The 20,713-nt window shown below is 50.5% G+C and overlaps 1 protein-coding gene across 2 annotated transcripts in view; it reads left to right on the top strand.

The window, feature by feature from the left end:
• tnni3k (TNNI3 interacting kinase) overlaps positions 1-20,713 on the top strand; it is a 184,874-nt gene that overhangs the window by 31,456 nt on the left and 132,705 nt on the right. For both annotated transcript variants that reach the window (XM_085983580.1, XM_085983581.1), the window contains exons 11-15: positions 6,735-6,884; positions 8,338-8,424; positions 9,666-9,722; positions 14,532-14,624; positions 14,740-14,797. In XM_085983580.1, the coding sequence (XP_085839706.1) occupies positions 6,735-6,884; positions 8,338-8,424; positions 9,666-9,722; positions 14,532-14,624; positions 14,740-14,797 (445 nt within the window). The remainder of the gene's footprint in view (positions 1-6,734; positions 6,885-8,337; positions 8,425-9,665; positions 9,723-14,531; positions 14,625-14,739; positions 14,798-20,713) is intronic.

The raw sequence follows: 20,713 nt of genomic DNA, 5'->3' as shown, positions 1-20,713 counted from the left end.
TGAAACCAAGCTATGTCAAGAGACAAAAAACATAATGGAGCTAAGCAGCATTCAGCGAGATCAGGACTAACGTATCTGGGCTAAGGAATGTTTGAAAGGACATTCTCCCCACAGCCTTCACAAAGGAGCTGGATAAAATAAATCTCTGGAAGATTATAGGAGTAGGATTTGGGTTGGGTAACCAATAGTGCCCAAAGTAGTTTCTGTGCTGCTGGGGTTAGTGGAGCGGGTTTACTTATTCATTTATGCATTTATGGGATGTGGGTGTCACTGGCAAGGCCGGCATTTATTGCCCATCCCTGGCTGCCCCTGAGAAGGTGGTGGTGAGCCGTCGCCTTGAACCGCTGCAGTCCGTGTGGTGAAGGTGCTCCCACGGTGCTGTTAGGGAGGGTGTTGTTTGTGGCGGGCAGAAGAGAGGGAGTCAATATTGGAGATGTGCAAAAAGAAAGGATAAATGTTCCTCGAGTTTTGCTTGAGTTTGAGTGGGTGGTGTTCAGTGCATGTATGCGACGGTATGTTGTCCACAGTCAGTGGATCTGGCCAGCTTACTCACCCAGCAAGCGTTATCCCATTGCATGCTTGGGATATATTAAGGGTGGATTTTGTCCGGCTCCACTCTGTCAGGGGTGGACCTCACACGCACCTCGTTTCTGCCATTTTCTGCCTGATGATTTCACTGGACACATGAGTCGGGTTGCCAACCCTCCTGGATTGTCCTCGACTCTCCCAATTTGGGAGAAATATTATAGCGGCATTGTAACAAAGAGTCTGTTCACTTTCCAATTGGCGTGGGAAGGCGGTGTGATGCGACCAATGGCGGGAGTGTGGGGGCGGGGCGGTTGGAGACGGGAGGTCACCTGATGAAACCTCCAGGAATATCTTCAGCCAGAGTTGGCAACCGTGCAGGTGAGGTGATAAGGAAGTTATTGCTGAACCTTTATAAATCACTGGTGAGGCCCCAGCTGGAGTATTGTGGCCAATTCTGGGCATCACACTTTAGGAAGGGTGTCAAGGCCTTGGAGAGGGTGCAGAGGTGATTTACTAGAATGGTGCCAGGGATGAGGGACTTCAGTTATGTGGAGAGACTGGAGAAGCTGGGATTGTTCTCCTTAGAGCAGAGAAGGTTAAGATTTAATGGAGGTGTTCAAAATCATTACGGTTTTGATCGAGTAAATAAGGAGAAACTGTTTCCAGTGGCAGGAGGGTCGGTAACCAGAGGACACAGATTGAAGATTATTGGCAAAAGAACCAGAGGGGAGATGAGGAGAATGTTTTTACAGCGAGTTGTTGTTGTTGTTAGACCCGTGTATCTTGATGTTGTGTGTCCTTCAATAACTAGACAAGAGACTGCAGGGAACAATCAACAGGTGTTTACTGGATGAGGGTTACTCTAAAACGAACAGTACAGATCCCTACTCAGGGTTTATATACAGGTGTGGTCACTGCCGGTACTACAGTATACAGGAGCTGTAAAAAGTAGTTCTCCCCTTAAAGGTACATACACTACAATTCCTCCCCTTTTAGATTAACAGTACCATAACATTCATTTAACAATTAACACTTTTAACATGCAACATTAACTGAAAATAGTCCATTTATAAATTCAGTCTTTGGGGCGGCTTCCTGATCCTTTCTGGATAGCGCCTTTCCTGAGTGTCTTGCTCTTGGTGCGGAGGCGATTCTGGCCCCCTGTCGTCGGTTGGTTCATCAGCTTCCGATGCTACTGTTTCTGGGGTAGATGCTACCTGTATGTCGGGTTCATCACCAGGTACGCGAGATATGGGGTTGACTCGTTCCTGTGACTCTAGGATCTGGTCGACATGGCGTCTCACAATGTTCTCCCCAACATCCACTGTGTACATTAGTGGCCCCTGCCGTGTGCATATCGTTCCTGGTTGCCATTTCTCTGTTCGGTAGTCGCGGGCCAAGACTGGTTGCCCTACATTGAAGCTCCTTGTCGGCTTCTCATTGATGTGCTGGAATTGCTTACTCTCAGCATCTCTTCGTACATTTGGTCTGAGCAAATCCAGACGAGATCTCAACCTTCGGTTAAAGAACATCATGGCCGGGGTCTGGTTGGTGACTGCATGTGTCGCATTTCTGTAGGCTAACAGGAAATTGTCCACCTTATGCTGCAGTGGAACGTCGTCATCGCACATGGCCCTTACTGCTTTCTTAAAGGTTTGTACGAACCTCTCAGCCAATCCATTTGATACGGGGCGGATGTGTAATGCCTTACCCCATTCCTTTTCATAAATTTCCGAAACTCTTCGGACACAAACTGTGGTCCGTTATCAGAGCAAATCTGCTCTGGCAAGCCGTTCCTGGCAAATATGGTCCGTAGGACTGCAATAGTTTTCTCCGTGGTGGTGGAGGACATTTTGATCACCTCAGGCCATTTCGAGTGCGCATCCACGGCTATTAAAAACATTGAGTCCATGAATGGACCAGCAAAATCAATATGCACCCGTTGCCATGGAGAGGAGGGCCACTCCCATGGGTGTAGAGGGGCATGTGGTGGTGCATTTTGGACCTTCTGGCATCCTGAGCAGCTCTTTGTCAGGTCCTCGATTTGCTGATCGATCCCCGGCCACCACACATAAGCCCTAGCAAGGCTTTTCATTTTCATCCCTCCCAGATGGCCTTCGTGAAGCTCATTGAGCACTCTCTCCCTTAACTTGGGTGGAATTACCACTCGGGATCCACACATCAAGGTCCCCTGGCATACTGACAGCTGTTCTCTTCTGGATGAGAATGCTGGCAACAGTGAGTCACCATGTGTTGGCCATCCCTTCACCGTCAAGTCATATACCCGAGACAGTGTCGGGTCATTTCGGGTCTCCTTCTCTATATCCGCGTTCGTTACTGGCAAGCGTTCAATTATAGTCGAATAAAATATTTTGACAGGGTCCACTGCTGTTGCTTCCTCCGCAGTAGGCAATGGCAGGCGTGATAGCCCATCAGCGTTTCCATGCTGTTTCATGCCCTTATACTCGATTTCATATTGGTTCACCCCTAGAAAAAGGGACCATCTTTGTAGCCGTTGCGCAGTCATCACCGGAACGCCCTTCTTTGGATTAAAGATGGAGACAAGTGGTTGGTGGTCAGTCAGCAAGGTGAACTTCTGCCCGTGCAGATAGTGGTTGAACTTTTTCACTCCCCACACTAGGCTGAGGGCCTCCCTGTCAATCTGGGCGTAGTTACGCTCGGCTGAGGTTAGTGACCGAGACGCAAAGGCTACTGGCCTCTCCGAGCCGTCCGGGAATTTGTGCGACAGCACCGCTCCAATACCATAGGGTGATGCATCACACGCCAACCGAATTGGTAGTGCTGGGTTGAAATGAGCCAACACCTCTTTTGATGTGTTCAATTCTTTGCACTTCTGGAAAGCTCGTTTACATTCGTCATTCCATGTCCATGGTACCCCCGTTTGCAGTAGGGTGTTCAGTGGGTGTAGTACGGTAGACAAATTCGGCAAGAACTTATGGTAGTAGTTCACCAGCCCGAGGAACGACCTCAGTTGTGACACATTTTCCGGTGCTGGAGCCTTGACTACTGCCTCAATCTTTTCAGGGGACTTATGTAACCCTTCTTCATCAATAACGTGGCCACAATACGAGATCTGCTTCTGGAAAAACTCGCATTTGTGGCGATTAGCTCGGAGCCCATATTCCTTCAATCTAGTGAGCACCTGCTCCAGGTTGGCGAGGTGACCACTGTCATTTTCGCCCGTGACCAGGATGTCGTCCAAATAACACTGGGTTCCTGGAATCCCTTGCAGGACTTGATCCATTGCCCTTTTGCCAAATAGCTGGAGCTGATGCCACCCCGAACACCAGCCGGTTGTATTGGTAGAGACCTTTATGAGTGTTGATCGTGAGGTACTGTTTCAAGGCTTCTTCTACCTCCATTTGCAGGTACGCCTGGGCCAGATCAATCTTAGTGAAGCGTTTCCCTCCAGATAGCAAGGCGAAAATATCTTCAATCCGCGGAAGCGGATATTGTACCGTGTGAAGGACTGGGTTCACTGTCACCTTAAAGTCCCCACAGATGCGAACCTTCTTTGGTTCCCCAGGCGTATTACTCAACGACCTCTTCATTACAGGAACGATGGGTGTAGCCCACTCACTCCAGTCCACTTTGGACAGTACTCCTGAACGTTCCAAACCTTCCAGCTCTGCTTCGACGGCTGGGCGGATCACATAAGGCACCGGTCTGGCCTTAAAAAACTTTGGGCTTGCATTTTCCTCTATTTTGATCGTCGCTGTTATGCCTTTTAGTGTTCCGAGTCCCTCCTGGAACACTTCTTGTGCGTCAGTTAGCATTTTTGACAGTCGTCCAGGTGTAACGTCGTCATCCTTTTTGGCATCTACAGTCAGTGCTTGTATGGGATGCCAATCTAGCTGTATCTTCCGGATCCATTCACGTCCTAGTAGTGGTGGTCCTCCATCTGGCAATACATATAGGTCAATTTTTGGTGTTTCCTTGCCATTATATATAACGTTCACCCTTATTTTTCCTTTGGGGTAGACTTTTTTGCCCCGTGTACGTCTTCAAGACAATCTCTGTGAGAATAGCCACTTGTAGTCCCTTCGGTTTATGACTGTTAGGGCTGACCCTATGTCCAATTCCATTTTCACTTGGACTCCGGCTATCTTGAGCGTGACTCAGATAGTTTGGTGATCCTCCATTTTGATCACATTATGTAGTTTCAGACAACCCAGCTCCTTGCTTCCGGAGTCTGTATCACTTTTCTGTTCGTCTGAATTACTCTCCGTCACCTTATGTACCTTCTTGTACTTCTCCTGTGGAGATTTCTTGCTGCTGGTTTTCTTTCCCAACCTGCAGACTCTTGCTATGTGTCCTACTTTTCTACACTGTCTGCACACTTTGTCCTTGAACCAGCAATCATTATGGTCATGTGTTGTTCTGCCGCAGCGATAGCACTTCACTGTTCCGTATGACATTTCATTTGTGCCATATTCTTGCGGTCTCCGTTGTATCTCTGCAGCATCCCATGCGGCTGCTTCGTGTGATACTGCCATGCTGAAAGCCTTGTCCAGCGTAAGATCCTTTTCTGATAGAAGCCATTTCTGGGTTCCTTCACTTTGAAGCCCACACACAAACTTGTCCCTTAAAGTATCTGCTAGTCCTGTTCCAAACTGGCAGTGTTTTGATAGCTTGTGCAGTTCCGTTAAATACTCAGCATTACTTTCATCTTTATGCTGGTTCCTTTTGTGAAACTTAAATCTTTCTGCTATCAGCAGCGGTGTGGGGTTTAAGTAGTCCTGTAGGATTGACACTATGTTTTCAAAATCCTTTTCCACTGGCTTCTCTGGGGTTACTAGGTTTCACAGTAAGCCATACATTTTTGCACCCATGGAATTCAACAATACCAGTGCTTTCCTGTCATCTGGCACTTCATTCACCTTGCAGTACACTTGTATGCGTTCGACATATGTCGTCCAATCTTCGACTTCATTGTCGAACGCTGTGACACTGCCACTCTTCGGCATCCCTGAGTGTGGTTAGACTGGCTCAAAATGGCGTCTCCCGCGCTCTCCCTTCTTCTCCGCTGAGGCTCAAAATGGCGTCTCCCGCACTTTCCTTTCTTCCCGTGCTCGCCCTTCTTCTCCGCTGTGGCTCAAAATGGCATCTCCCGCGCTCTCCCTTCTTCTCTGCTGCGGCTAAAAATGGCGTCTCCCGCACTCTCCCTTCTTCTTCGCTGCGGCTCAAATGGCGTCTCCCGCGCTTCCTTTTCTTCCCCGCTGACGCTGCTCGGCCCTTGAACACCGGCTGCACTCTGCGCGTTTTCCTGCGCGCCTTCCTCTCTCGTTGACGCCGCTCGGTCCTGAACACCGGCTGCGCCCTGTGCGCTTTACCCTCTCTCTTCTCCCGTCGATGCCTCTTGGTCTTGAACACCGGCTGCGCCTTGTGCGCTCTACCCTCTCTCTTATCCCGTCGACGCTGCTCGGTCTTTTTCTGTGCCGTCGGTCGGCTCTAGCCGCCGCTGTCCGGGAAGGGTCTGCGCCGTACTTGTTGCCAGCCCGTTTCGCTGGATCACCGTGACTGGAGAACCAAGCCCAGCTCTCAACAGCCTCCTCTGCGATGCTCAAGTCTCCGCTGGATGGTCGACGCCCGTACTTCTGGACTCGGCCTTCTTCTTTCACTGTTCTCCAGGAGCGAATCCCTGGGAGGTGATGCAGAGTTGCAGGTAGGTTTGAATCTTCTCGTCGCCAATGTTAGATCCGTGTATCTTGATGTTGTGTGTCCTTCAATAACTAGACAAGAGACTGCAGGGAACAATCAGCAGGTGTTTACTGGATGAGGGTTACTCTAAAACTAACTGTACAGATCACTACTCAGGGTTTATATACAGGTGTGGTCACTGCCGGTACTACAGTATACAGGAGCTGTAAAAAGTAGTTCTCCCCTTAAAGGTACATACACTACACTTGTGATCTGGAATGCGCTGCCTGAAAGGGCAGTGGAAGCAGATTCAATAGTAACTTTCAATTGGATAAATACTTGAAGGAAATAGTTGCAGGGCTGTGGGGAAAGAGCAGGGAGTGGGACTAATTGGAGAGCTCTTTCAAAGAGCTGGCACAGGCACGATGGGCCGAATGGCCTCCTCCTGTGCTGTAGCATGATGTTATGTAGGCTTCCGAGGGGCCTCTCGAAATTGACTCGACAATGTTGCTAAGTAGTACTGAGCTCTTTGATTTCTATTAAAGGTCTGCACAGTGCCTGTTACCATGGGCACATTCGCCTGGTGCAGTTCTTACTGGACAGTGGAGCTGACATGAACCTGGTGGCCTTTGACCCCAGCCGTACCAGCGGAGAGAAGGATGAGCAAACCTGCCTGATGTGGGCCTACGAGAAAGGTGTGTGAGTCGCCGACGCAGGGTGTGTTGATAACGCAGTTGGTGTCAGCCGTGGCTCAGTGGGTAGCACTCCTGCCTCTGAGTCAGGAGGTTGTAGGTTCGAGTCCCACTCCAGAGACATAAGCACAAAAATATAGGCTGACACTCCAATGTAGTACTGAGGGAGTGCCGCACTGTCGGAGGGGCAGTACTGAGGGAGCGCTGCACTGTCGAAGGGGCAGTACTGAGGGAGCGCTGCACTGTCGGAGGGGCAGTACTGAGGGAGCGCTGCACTGTCGAAGGGGCAGTACTGAGGGAGCGCTGCACTGTCAGAGGGGCAGTACTGAGGGAGCGCTGCACCATCGGAGGGGCAGTACTGAGGGAGGGCTGCACTGTCGGAGGGTCAGTACTGAGGGAGCGCTGCACTGTCGGAGGGGCAGTACTGCGGGAGTGCCCCACTGTCGGAGGGTCAGTACTGAGGGAGCGCTGCACTGTCGGAGGGTCAGTTCTGAGGGAGCGCTGCACTGTCAGAAGGGCAGTACTGAGGGAGCGCTGCACTGTCGGAGGGTCAGTACTGAGGGAGTGCTGCACTTTCGGAGGGGCAGTACTGAGGGAGCACTGCACTGTCAGAGGGGCAGTACTGAGGGAGTGCTGCACTGTCGGAGGGGCAGTACTGAGGGAGCGCCGCACTGTCGGAGGGACAGTACTGAGGGAGCGCTGCACTGTCGGAGGGTCAGTACTGAGGGAGCGCTGCACTGTCGGAGGGTCAGTTCTGAGGGAGCGCTGCACTGTCAGAAGGGCAGTACTGAGGGAGCGCTGCACTGTCGGAGGGTCAGTACTGAGGGAGTGCTGCACTTTCGGAGGGGCAGTACTGAGGGAGCACTGCACTGTCAGAGGGGCAGTACTGAGGGAGTGCTGCACTGTCGGAGGGGCAGTACTGAGGGAGCGCCGCACTGTCGGAGGGACAGTACTGAGGGAGCGCTGCACTGTCGGAGGGGCAGTACTGAGGGAGCGCTGCACTGTCGGAGGTGCCGTCTTTCAGATGAGACGTTAAACCGAAGCCCCGTCCGCTCTCTCAGGTGGACGTAAAAGATCCCACGGCAATGTTTCGAAGAAGAGCAGGGGAGTTCTCCCTGACATCCTGTCCAATATTTACCCTTTAACCAACATCACTAAAAACAAATTAATTGTTTATTTATCTCACTGCTGTTTGTGGGATCTTGCTGTGCACAAATTGGCTGCAACATTTCCTAAGTTACAGTAATGACTACACTTCCAAAAAAGTACTTCATTGGCTGTAAAGGGCTTTGGGACGTCCTGAGGTTGTGCAAGGCGCTGGAGAAATGCAAGTCTTTCTTAATCCCAAAGCGCTAGAATTTGTCATATGTACACAGAACATGCATGAAACTTAACTGCAAATGTTGCTTTGCAGCAGGAGAGTTCCCTGTTAATGCTGTTGCTGTTCTTTCTGCAGGTCACGATGCCATAGTGACTCTGCTTAAACATTATAAAAGGCCTCTGGATGAATCTCCTTGCAATGAATACTCCCAGCCTGGAGGAGGTAAATGCATGGATTTGAGATCATTACACTTCACCTCTGTGTAACGCAAGTTATTGAGATGGCGGAAAATACGAATCACAGTCATATTTGCAACTGAATTTGAACTTGCTCAGTACTTTAAGTGTCAGCCGTGGCTCAGTGGGTAGCATAGTCATAGAGTTATACAGCACAGAAAGAGGCCCTTCGGCCCATTGTGTCCGTGCCGGCCATCAAGCCCTGTCTATTCTAATCCCATTTTCCAGCACTTGGTCCGTAGCCTTGTATGCTATGGCGTTTCAAGTGCTCATCTAAATGCTTCTTGAATGTTGTGAGGTTTACTGCCTCTACCACCCTTTCAGGCAGTGAGTTCCAGATTCCAACCACCGTCTGGGTGAAAAAGTTTTTCCTCAAATCCCCTCTAAACCTTCTGCCCCTTACCTTGAAACTACACCCCCTGGTTATTGACCCCTCTACACTCTCGGCTCTGCATCATGGGTTCAAGCCCCACTCCAGGGACGTGAGCCCATAATTGAGGGTGACACTCCCAGTACAGTACTGAGGGAGCGCCGCACCGTCGGAGGTGCCGTCTCTCGGATGAGACGGTAAACCGAGGCCCTGTCTGCTCTCTCAGGTGGACGTAAAAGATCCCATGGCACTATTTCAAAGAAGAGCAGGGGAATTCTCCCGGTGTCCTGGGCCAATATTTATCCCTCAATCAACACATATAAATAAAATATCTGATCATTTATTGCATTGCTGTTTGTGGGAGCTTGCTGTGCGCAAATTGGCTGCCACGTTTCCTACATTACAACAGTGACAACACTTCAAAAAAATGTACATAATTGGCTGCAAAGCGCTTTGGGGCATCATGAATGATAATTTTAAGATAATTGACAAAAGGAACAGGGGGAATTTGAAGAGAATTTTTTTTACGCAGCGAGTTGTTGTGATCTGGAATGCGCTGCCTGAAAGGGCGGTGGAAGCAGATTCAATAGGAACTTTCAAAAGGGAATTGGATAAATACTTGAAAAGGAGAAATTTGCAGGGCTGTGGGGAAAGAGCAGGGGGGAGTGGGACTAATTGGAGAGCTCGGCCAAAGAGCCGGCACAGGCACTCTCTGTGCTGTCTGATTCTCTGACTCTATGAAAGGCACTATGTAAATGCTGGTTCTTTCTTTCATTTAGGTGCATCCTAATTATAATTGTGTAGGTAATAGATTCAAAAACAATATTAATCTTAAACCACGCTTCTTTCTTTCGCAGACGGTTCCTATGTTTCTGTTCCATCACCACTTGGAAAGATCAAAAGCATGACAAAAGGTGAGAGAGAAGGTGCGCGTTAGAGTGAGAGCCTCTTTCAACATCGCGTTAGAGTGAGAGCCTCTTTCAACATCGCGTTAGAGTGAGAGCCTCTTTCAACATCGCGACCTCACCAGGCAAAATGTCGAGACCTGATGGCACGACCTCAAGTGAAAGAAATGGGGGGCGGGGGTGTGGTTTTAACCCCACTCGCTCAGCAGATACCTGGCGGGTGGGCAGTTAAAATCACCCCGGCTCTCACCTGTCCGAGAGCCGCCATGATCGCAACATCTGCAACTTTAACCTGCTCTCCCGAGCGGGCAGCAAGGAGACGCACCCAGAGCCAACAGGGGTCCTTCTTTACATCCGCATGTTGTGGCCCGATGACATCATTGAGACCCGCCTGTAATTTTAACTCAGGCCTGAGCGGGGAATCCACCCGGGGTTAAAATTGGGACCAGTCACTTTCACTTAACTGAGATTCCATTCATTAATGACAAACTGGAAGATAGATTCGGGGTTAACACTGACAGTGGAGTCCATTGTTTTTGTATAAATTGGGCTCAACCCTCAGTAAACGGCACCAGAGAGCTGAGACACAAACCAGAAGGTTCCAAGATAAAAAGGGAGCAAATAGAATGAGAGTAAATTAGCAAGAAATATAAAAACAGATTGTAAGAGCTTCTACAAGTATGTAAAAAAGAAGAGAGTAGCAAAATTAAATGTGGGTCCCTTAGAGGCTGAGACAGGAGAAATTATAATGGGGAATAAGGAAATGGCAGAGAATTTAAACAAATATTTTGTATCTGTCTTCACAGTAGAAGACACAAAAAGCATACCAGAAATAGTGGGGAACCAAGGGTCTAATGAGAGCAAGGAACTTAAAGTATTTAATATCAGTAGAGAAAAAGTACTTGAGAAACTAATGGGACAGCACAGTGGCATAGTGGTTAGTTGCCTCACAGCACCAGGGACCCGGGTTCGAATCCGGCCTCGGGTGACTGTCTGTGTGGAGTTTGCACATTCTCCCCGTGTTTGCGTGGGTTTCCTCCGGGTGCTCCGGTTTCCTCCCACAGTCCAAAGATGTGCGGGTTAGGTTGATTGGCTATGATAAATTGACCCTTAGTGTGAGAGGGATTAAATACGTGGGGTTATGGGGATAGGGTGGGATATGTGTTGGTGTAGGGGTTGCGGGGATCGGGTGGAATATGTGTCGGTGCAGGCTCGATGGGCCGAAATGGCCTCTATCTGCACTGTGGGGTTTCTGTGATTCTGTGATTCTGTGACTAAAAGCCGACAAATCCCCTGGACCTGATGGCCTACATCCTAGGGTTCTAAAAGAGGTGGCTGCAGAGATAGTGGATGCATTGGTTGTGATCTTCCAAAATTCCCTAGAATCTGGAAAGGTCCCATTGGATTGGAAGGTCGCAAATGTAACCCCGCTATTCAAGAAAGGAGGGAGAGAGAAAACAGGGAACTGCCTGACCTCGGTTGTCGGAAAAATGCTGGAATCCATTATTAAGGAAGTGGTAACAGGGTACCTAGAAAACGATAATATAATTAGGCAGAGTCAACATGGTTTTATGAAAGGGAAATCGTGTTTGACAAATTTGAGTTTTTTGAGGATGCAACTAGCAGGGTAGATAAAGGGGAACTAGTGGATGTAGTATATTTGGATTTACAATAGGCATTCAATAAGGTGCCACATAAAAGATTGTTAAGCAAGATAAGGGCAGCATTGGTAGCAGTGACCACCACAAGGTTGTTGTGGAGACGAAGTCCCGTTTTCACACTGAGGACACCCTCCATCGTGTTAAATGGGATAGTTTCAGAACAGATCTAGCAGCTCGAAACTGGGCATCCATGAGGCGCTGTGGGCCATCAGCAGCAGAATTGTATTCCACCACAATCTGTAACCTCATGGCTCGGCATATCCCTCACTCTACCATTACCATCAAGGCAGGCGACCAACCCTAGTTCAATAAGGAGTGCAGAAGAGCATGCCAGGAGCAGCACCAGGCATACCTAAAAATGAGGTGCCAACCTGGGGAAGCTGCAACACAGGAATAAATGCATGCTAAAAAGCAGAAGCAGCATGCTATAGACAGGGCTAAGCGATCCCACAATCAACAGATCAGACCAAAGCTCTGCAGTCCTGCCACATCCAGTCGTGAATGGTGGTGGACCATTAAACAACTCACGGGAGGAGGAGGCTCCATGAATATCCCCATCCTCAATGATGGTGGAGCCCAGCATATGACTGCAAAAGACAAAGCTGAAGCATTTGCAATCATCTTCAGCCAGAAGTGCCAAGTGGATGATCCATATTGGCCTCCTCTTGAGGTCCACAGAAGCCAGTCTTCAGCCAATTCGATTCACTCCACGTGATATCAAGAAATGGCTGAGCGCACTGGATACAGCAAAGGCTATGGGCCCTGACAACATTCCGGCTAAGGAGCTGAAGACTTGTGCTTCAGAACTAGCCGCGCCTCTAGCCAAGCTGTTCCAGTGCAGCTACAACACTGGCATCTATCCGACAATGTGGAAAACTGCCCAGGTATGTCCTGTCCACAAAAAGCAGGACAAATCCAATCCAGCCAATTACATCAGTCTACTCTCAATGATCAGCAAAGTGATGGAAGGTGTCATCGACAGTGCTATCAAGCGGCACTTACTCACTAATAAGCTGTTTACTGATGCCCAGTTTGGGTTCCGCCAGAACTACTTGGCTCCAGACCTCATTAAAGCCTTGGTCCAAACATGGACAAAAGAGCTGAATTCCAGAGGTGAGGTGAGAGTGACTGCCCTTGACATCAAGGCAGCATTTGACCGAGTGTGGCATCAAGGAGCCCAAGTAAAACTGAAGTCAATGGGAATCGGAGTGAAAACTCTCCACTGGCTGGAGTCATACCTAGCACAAAGGAAGATGGTTTAGTGGTTGAAGGTCAATCATCACAGCCCCAGGACATCGCTGCAGGAGTTCCTTAGGGCAGTGTCCTAGGCCCAACCATCTTCAGTTGCTTCATCAATGACCTTCCCTCCATCATAAAGTCAGAAGTGGGGATGTTCGCTGATGACTGCACAGTGTTCAGTGCCATTCGCAACTCCTCAGATAATGAAGCTGCCCTTGCCCACATGCAGCAAGACATGGACAACATTCAGGCTTGGGCTGATGTGTCGCACGAAAGTTACCTGCCACTTAAATGCCAGGCAATGGCTATCTCCAACAGGCGAGAGTCTAACCACCGCCCCTTGACATTTAACGGCATTACCATCGCCGAATCCCCCACCTTCAATATCCTGGGGATCACCAATGATCAGAAACTTAACTGGATCAGCCACATAAATACTGTGGCAACAAGAGCAGGTCAGAGGCTAGGCATTCTGCGGCGAGTGTCTCACCTCCTGACTCCCCAAAGCCTTTCCACCATCTACAAGGCACAAGTCAGGAGTGCGATGGAATACTCTCCACTTGCCTGGATGAGTGCAGCTCCAACAACACTCAAGAAGCTCGACACCATCCGGGACAAAGCAGCACACTTGATTGGCACCCCATCCACCACCTTAAACATTCACTCCCTCCACCACCGGCGTACCGTGGCTGCAGTGTGTACCATCTACAAGATGCACTGCAGCAACTCGCCAAGGTTTCTTCGGCAGCACCTCCCAAACCCGCGACCTCTTCCACCTAGAAGGACAAGGGCAGCAGGCGCATGGGAACACCACCACCTCCAAGTTCCTCTCCAAGTCACACACCATCCTGAATTAGAAGTATATCGCCGTTCCTTCATCGTCACTGGGTCAAAATCCTGGAACTCCCTCCCTAACAGCACTGTGGGAGCACCTTCACCACACGGACTGCAGCGGTTCAAGAAGGCGGCTCACCACCATCTTCTCAAGGGCTACTAAGGATGGGCAATAAATGCTGGCCTTGCCAGCGACGCCCACATTCCAGGAACAAATTAAAAAAAAATATTCTTATCAAAGCCGAGCCTGATCTCAGCTATCGTGACAATCGGGGAGCCTCACTCTGCCTCAGTATCTCTGGGCTTTGTGAAAGGGGAAGAAAAATTCAGCCAAGATTCTTGATCCTAATCATTACCCAGTGACCCTCGCTGGAAACTACCAGCTGTGATGCCGCCCACAGTCTGATAGGTCGATGGTACGCATTGTCTCGGCTCACACAGGGACCGGGAGGAGAAAGTGGACCCCAGATAGGAAGCACCGTCTTTAGGAGAAGAAGTTGACAAGATTAGAGGAAAAGAATTTTTTAAAAATGCATAATCTGTTGTTTGAGCCTTACTGGTATCATTGTTCTGAGATATGAGTTTTCCCTATAGGCCCTGCATAATGTTGCACCTATATACATCATGCAGGGTAATGGGATTAGAAAACCCTACTGGGGAGCCAAGTACCAGCTCAGACACGATGAGCCAAATGGCCCCCTCCCTATCTCTAGAACCTCCTCCAGCCCTACACCCCCCCGAGATCTCTGCGCTCCTCCAATTCATCGCTGCACCATTGGCGGCCGTGCCTTCAGCTCCCTGGGCCCCAAGCTCTGGAATTCCCTCCCTAAACCTCTCTGCCTCTCTCTCTCCTCCTTTAAGATGCTCCTTAGAACCGGCCTCTTTGACCAAGCTTTTGGCTACCTGCCCTAATATCTCCTTATGTGGCTCGGTGTCAAATTGTGTCTGATTTACGCTCTTGTGCAGCACCTCGGGAGGATTTACTACATTAAAGGTACTATATAAATGCCAGTTGTTGTTGTTGAATTCGCGGCCAGTCTGTGACCACACGGTCTCTTTCTTTCCACACGCTCTCCCCGCACAGAGAAAGCTGATGTTCTGCTGCTGAGAGCGGGGCTCTCCTCTCACTTCCACCTTCAGCTGTCCGACATCGAATTCCACGAAATTATTGGATCAGGTAAAAAAAAAACAATGGTGCGATTGAAATGGAAAGTGCCGGAAATTACGTTTCATCGAATTCTCACGCGGCAGGATGAGACTGACCACCTTTTATCTGTCTGGAACCCGCTTAGGTTCGTTTGGGAAAGTTTACAAAGGAAGATGCAGGAATAAAATTGTTGCCATTAAAAGGTAAGATCGTAATTCACCCTCCATACACTTGAGCTCATCCAAGACGCTGCTGCCCGTGTCCCAACTCGCACCAAGTCCCGTTCACCCATCACCCCCTGTGCTCACTGCCCCGTGTCCTAACTCACACCCAGTCCCGTTCACCCATCACCCCCTGTGCTCACTGCCCCGTGTCCTAACTCACACCAAGTCCCGTTCACCCATCACCCCCTGTGCTCACTGCCCCGTGTCCTAACCCACACCAAGTCCCGTTTACCCATCACCCCCTGTGCTCACTGCCCCGTGTCCTAACTCACACCCAGTCCCGTTCACCCATCACCCCCTGTGCTCACTGCCCCGTGTCCTAACTCACACCCAGTCCTGTTCACCCATCACCCCCTGTGCTCACTGCCCCGTGTCCCAACTCGCACCCAGTCCCGTTCACCCATCAGCCCCTGTGCTCACTGCCCCGTGTCCCAACTCACACCCAGTCCCGTTCACCCATCACTCCCTGTGCTCACTGCCCCGTGTCCCAACTCGCACCCAGTCCCGTTCACCCATCACCCCCTGTGCTCACTGCCCCGTGTCCTAACCCACACCAAGTCCCGTTTACCCATCACCCCCTGTGCTCACTGCCCCGTGTCCTAACTCGCACCCAGTCCCGTTCACCCATCACCCCCTGTGCTCACTGCCCCGTGTCCTAACTCACACCCAGTCCTGTTCACCCATCACCCCCTGTGCTCACTGCCCCGTGTCCCAACTCGCACCCAGTCCCGTTCACCCATCAGCCCCTGTGCTCACTGCCCCGTGTCCCAACTCACACCCAGTCCCGTTCACCCATCACCCCCGTGCTAACTGCCCCGTGCCCCAACTCGCACCCAGTTCCGTTCACCCAGCACCCCTGTGCTCGCTGCCCCGTGTCCTAACTCACACCCAGTCCCGTTCACCCATCACCCCCTGTGCTCACTGCCCCGTGTCCCAACTCGCACCCAGTCCCGTTCACCCATCACCCCTGTGCTCGCTGCCCCGTGTCCCAACTCGCACCCAGTCCCGTTCACCCATCACCCCCTGTGCTCACTGCCCCGTGTCCCAACTCGCACCCAGTCCCGTTCACCCATCACCCCTGTGCTCACTGCCCCGTGTCCTAACTCACACCCAGTCCCGTTCACCCATCACCCCCTGTGCTCACTGCCCCGTGTCCTAACTCACACCAAGTCCCGTTCACCCATCACCCCCTGTGCTCACTGCCCCGTGTCCTAACTTGCACCCGGTCCCGTTCACCCATCACCCCCTGTGCTCACTGCCCCGTGTCCCAACTTGCACCCAGTCCCGTTCACCCATCACCACCTGTGCTCACTGCCCCGTGTCCCAACTCGCACCCAGTCCCGTTCACCCATCACCCATCTTTCGCTGACCTACATTGGCTCCCGGTCCGGCAACACTTCAAATTTAAAATTCTCATCCATGTTTTCAAATCCCCTCATGGCCTCGCCCCCCCCTCCCTATCTTTGTAATCAGCTCCAGCCCTACAACCCTCCAAGATAGAAGCATAGAAACAGAAAAATAGGAGCAGGAGCAGGAGTAGGCCATTCGGTCCTTCGAGCCTGCTCCACCATTCAATATGATCATGGCTGATCCTCTATCTCAATACCATATTCCCGCTCTCTCCCCATACCCATTGATGCCTTTTGTGTCTAGAAATCTATCTATCTCCTTCTTAAATATATTCAGTGACTTGGCCTCCACAGCCCTCTGGGGTAGAGAATTCCACAGGTTCACCACCCTCTGAGTGAAGAAATTTCTCCTTATCTCAGTCCTAAATGTCCTACCCCATATCCTGAAACTGTGACCCCTCATTCTAGACCCACCCAGCCAGGGGAAACATCCTCCCTACATCCAATCTATCTAGCCCTGTCCGAATTTTATACGTTTCAATGAGATCCCCTCTCATTCTTCTAAACTCTAGTGAATACAGACCTAGTCGACCCAATCTCTGCGCTCCTCCAATTCTGCCCTCTTGCGCAGCCCCGATTTCCTTTGCCCCACCATTGGCGGCCGTGCCTTCAGCTGCCTGGGCCCTAAGCTCTGGAATTCCCTCCGTAAACCTCTCCGCCTCTCCTCCTTAAAACCTACCTCTTTGACCCAGCTTTTGGCCATCTGGCCTAATATCTCCTTATGTGTCTCAGTGTCGAATTTTGTTTGATAATCGCTTTAACGTCTGAAGCACCTTGGGACGTTTTACTGCGTTTGGGGCGCTATATCAATGCAAGTTGTTGTTCATATTGCTGTTAACTTTTCTTGTATCTGCCTTTGATGTCCTACCTCTTGCAATCTTAAAATGGGCAGATTCACCAGAATGATACCAGGATCTACAAGGTTAAATGATGAGAATAGGTTTCATTAACTTGGCTTCTATTCCCTCGTGTATAGATTAATGGGTGATCTAATTGAGGTGTTTAAGATGATTAAAGGACTCGATAGGATAGATAGAGAGAAACTATTTCCTCTGGTGGGGGGAGTCCAGAACAAGGGGGCAGAACCTTAAAATTAGGCCGTTCAGGGGTGATGTCAGGAAGCACTTCTTCACACAAAGGGTGGTGGAAATCTGGGACTCTCTTCCCCCAGAGAGCTGTGGGTGCTGGGGGTCAATTGGAGCTTTTAAGATGGCGATTGATAGATGTTTATGAAGTAAGGGTATCGAGGGGTATAGAGTGAAGGTGGGAAAAGAAAGAACGGTCTCAGCACGTCCCAAAGTGCTTTGCACCCAATGAAGTAATTTTGAAATGTAGCCATTGTTGTAATGTAGGAAACGCAACAGCCATTTTGCGTGCAGCAAGATCCCACAACCAGCAATGTGATAATGACCATATAATCTGTTTTTTTAGTGCTGTTAGTTGAGGGATAAATATTGGCCAGTACACCGGGGCGATCTCTTCTTCGAAATAACATCATTGGAGCTTTTACGTCCACTTGAGAGGGCAGACGGGGTCTTGGTTTAACGTCTCAACCGAAAGACGGCACCTCCAACAGTTCAGCACTCCCTCAGTACAGCCCTTCCGACAGTGCAGCTCTCCCTCAGTACTGCACCTCCAACAGTTCAGCACTCCCTCAGTACAGCCCTCTGACAGTGCAGCACTCCCTCAGTACAGCCCTTCCGACAGTGCAGCTCTCCCTCAGTACTGCTCCTCCGACAATGCAGCACTCCCTCAGTACTGCCCCTCCGACAGTGCGGCGCTCCCTCAGTACTGCTCCTCCGACAGTGCAGCACTCCCTCAGTACTGCCCCTGACAGTGCAGCACTCCCTCAGTACTACCCCTCCGACAGTGCAGCGCTCCCTCAGTACTGCCCCTCCGACAGTGCAGCGCTCCCTCAGTACTGCCCCTGACAGTGCAGCACTCCCTCAGTACTGCTCCTCCGACAGTGCAGCACTCCCTCAGTATTGGTCATCTTCCAAAATTCGATAGACTCTGGAACAGTTCCCATGGATTGGAGGGTAGCTAATGTTACCCCACTATTCAAAAAAGGTTGTAGAGAGAAAACGGGGAATTATAGGCCGGTAAGCCTGACATCGGTAGTGGGGAAAATGCTAGAGTCCATTATAAAAGATGTACTAGCAGAGCACTTGGAAAACAGTGACAGGATCGGACAAAGTCAACATGAATTTACATAAGGTAAATCGTGTTTGACTAATCTACTGGAATTTTTTGAGGATGTAACTGGTAGAATAGATAAGGGAGAACCAGTGGATGTGGTGTATTTGGACTTTCAGAAGGCTTTTGATAAGGTCCCGCATAAGAGATTAGCGTGTAAAGTTAAGGCACATGGGATTGGGGGCAAGGTACTGACTTGGATAGAGAACTGGTTGGCAGACAGAAAGCAAAGAGTTGGAACAAACGGCTCTTTTTCCGAGTGGCAGGCAATGACTAGTGGGGTGCCGCAGGGATCGGTCCTAGGACCCCAGCTATTCACAATATATATAAATGATGATCTAGACGAGGGAACTAGATGTAATATCTCCAAGTTTGCAGACGACACAAAGCTGGGTGGGCGTGTGTGCTGTGAGGAGGATGCCGAGAAACTCCAGTATGATTTGGACAGGTTGGGTGATTGGGCAGAAACATGGCAGATGCAGTATAATGTGGATAAATGCAAAGTTATCCACTTTGGTGGCAAAAACAGGAAGGCAGATTATTATCTAAATGGCAATACAGGAAACTCTTTATTATCCGGCACCGACGGGACCGGCGTGGTGCCGGTTTATCAAAAACTCCGGATTACGGAGAGTTGTAGTTAAAAGGTGTAGTGTATGTACCCGTCTACCTTTAAGAGAACTATTGTATGTAACTGTTCACCTTTAAGAGAACTATTTTAGGTGTGGCACTACTTTGTTTGGCTTCTGTATACGGTAATACCGACGGCGACCACACCAGTATATAAGTGTTGTGCCAGGAGTTATTGGGCAGATTTGCCCTGACCTTCGAATAGTAAAGTCCTGTTTTAAGTTACTCTTGGAGTCTGTGTATTAATTAACTAAACAACCCACAGACTTTACAGTGGCGACGAGTCCGATCGTACCCTGCGGCAACAATAATTCCGAAGCAGTTAACGAGCGTCGAGAAGAGGCAACCGCCCTCGTCATTCTGCTGGGAGAAAACTCGAGTCTGCAGAGCTGGAAAGGAGGAAGAATTCAGAGACAAAGACTTCCACCAGCAACAGGCACTGACTGTCCCTTCTGCCACGGTGAGGAGTGAGCCGATCAGCACGAGAAGCAAGGCGGCCACGGTGACTGTGAGTAAGGGAAAAGTAAAAAGAATAACCGGAGGATAAGGGCGGTGCACTCGACCACGGTCGAGGGGGAAAGGAGCCGGACAGAAGTCGGGCCCAGAGGCGCTGAGACTGGGGCAGCGTGGAGCAAGGAAGCCGTGGTACAGACAGGCTGGGGACGCAACGGCGTCGTGAGACAGCTAGACCGCGACCGGCGAAAAAGGCCGGGCAGCGACCGAAGCCACGAAGCGCTGCGACCGGGAGCGTAGGCGCGGAAAGATATAAATACTCAGCCGCAGCCGGGGAGGGAAGCACCGGACTGCGAGACGGCAGAGCCGACCAAGTGAGACTGCGCGAGAGCCAGTCCAGCGGCTGAAACTGTTCTTCGTCAATGGGGTGTACCCAGCGCCGGTAGAGCCGAGCGAACGGGAGAGGCAGAGCCGACCAAGGGAGACTGCGCGAGAGCCAGTCCAGCGGCTGAAACTGTTCTTCGTCAATGGGGTGTACCCAGCGCCGGTAGAGCCGAGCGAACGGGAGAGGCAGAGCCGACCAAGGGAGACTGCGCGAGAGCCAGTCCAGCGGCTGAAACAGTTCTCCGTCAACGGGGTGTACCCAGCGCCGGTAGAGCCGAGAGAGCGGGAGAGAGACCGAGCCCGAGCAAGGGGAACTGAGCGAGAGCCAGCCCAGCGGCTGAAACTGTTCGCCGTCAACGGGGTGTACCCAGCGCCGGTTGCCCTGCCGAGAAAAGGGAAAGCACTGAAGCCGACGCGTAGGCTGTGAACCTGAAAGCCAGCGGCCGTCGCCCGTGGGGAAAGTGTACCCCTCCCGCCAGGGGAAGAAACGCGGGAAGCCGCCATTAGGCGGAGAAGAAGACAGAAGCGGGGAACCGCCATTGAAGTGGGCGGGGAGAGAAGATAAGCGCGGGATACCGCCATTTTCGCGGGAACCGCCATCTTGGAAAAAAAAAATTTAAAGAAATAATTCGTGGTGTTATCAGGAAGAGAGGAAGATGCCTAAGTGGGGTAACATCAACGATTTTAATTCCGAGGTAGAAGACTCGGCCACGTACGTGGAACGCATCAAGATCTATTGTGAGGCCAATAAAATAGAAGAAGATGACAAAGCTATAACCTTGCTAAACTCGATGGGCGCGAAGACATACAGGCTCTTGAAGCA

Source organism: Somniosus microcephalus, chromosome 3, assembly GCF_052327205.1.
Source record: "Somniosus microcephalus isolate GS21.2 chromosome 3, FLI_Smic_1.0, whole genome shotgun sequence".
Lineage (NCBI taxonomy): Eukaryota > Metazoa > Chordata > Chondrichthyes > Squaliformes > Somniosidae > Somniosus > Somniosus microcephalus.
The sequence above is the reverse complement of the archived record's forward strand: the minus strand, read 5'-3'. Positions and strand labels throughout refer to the sequence as shown.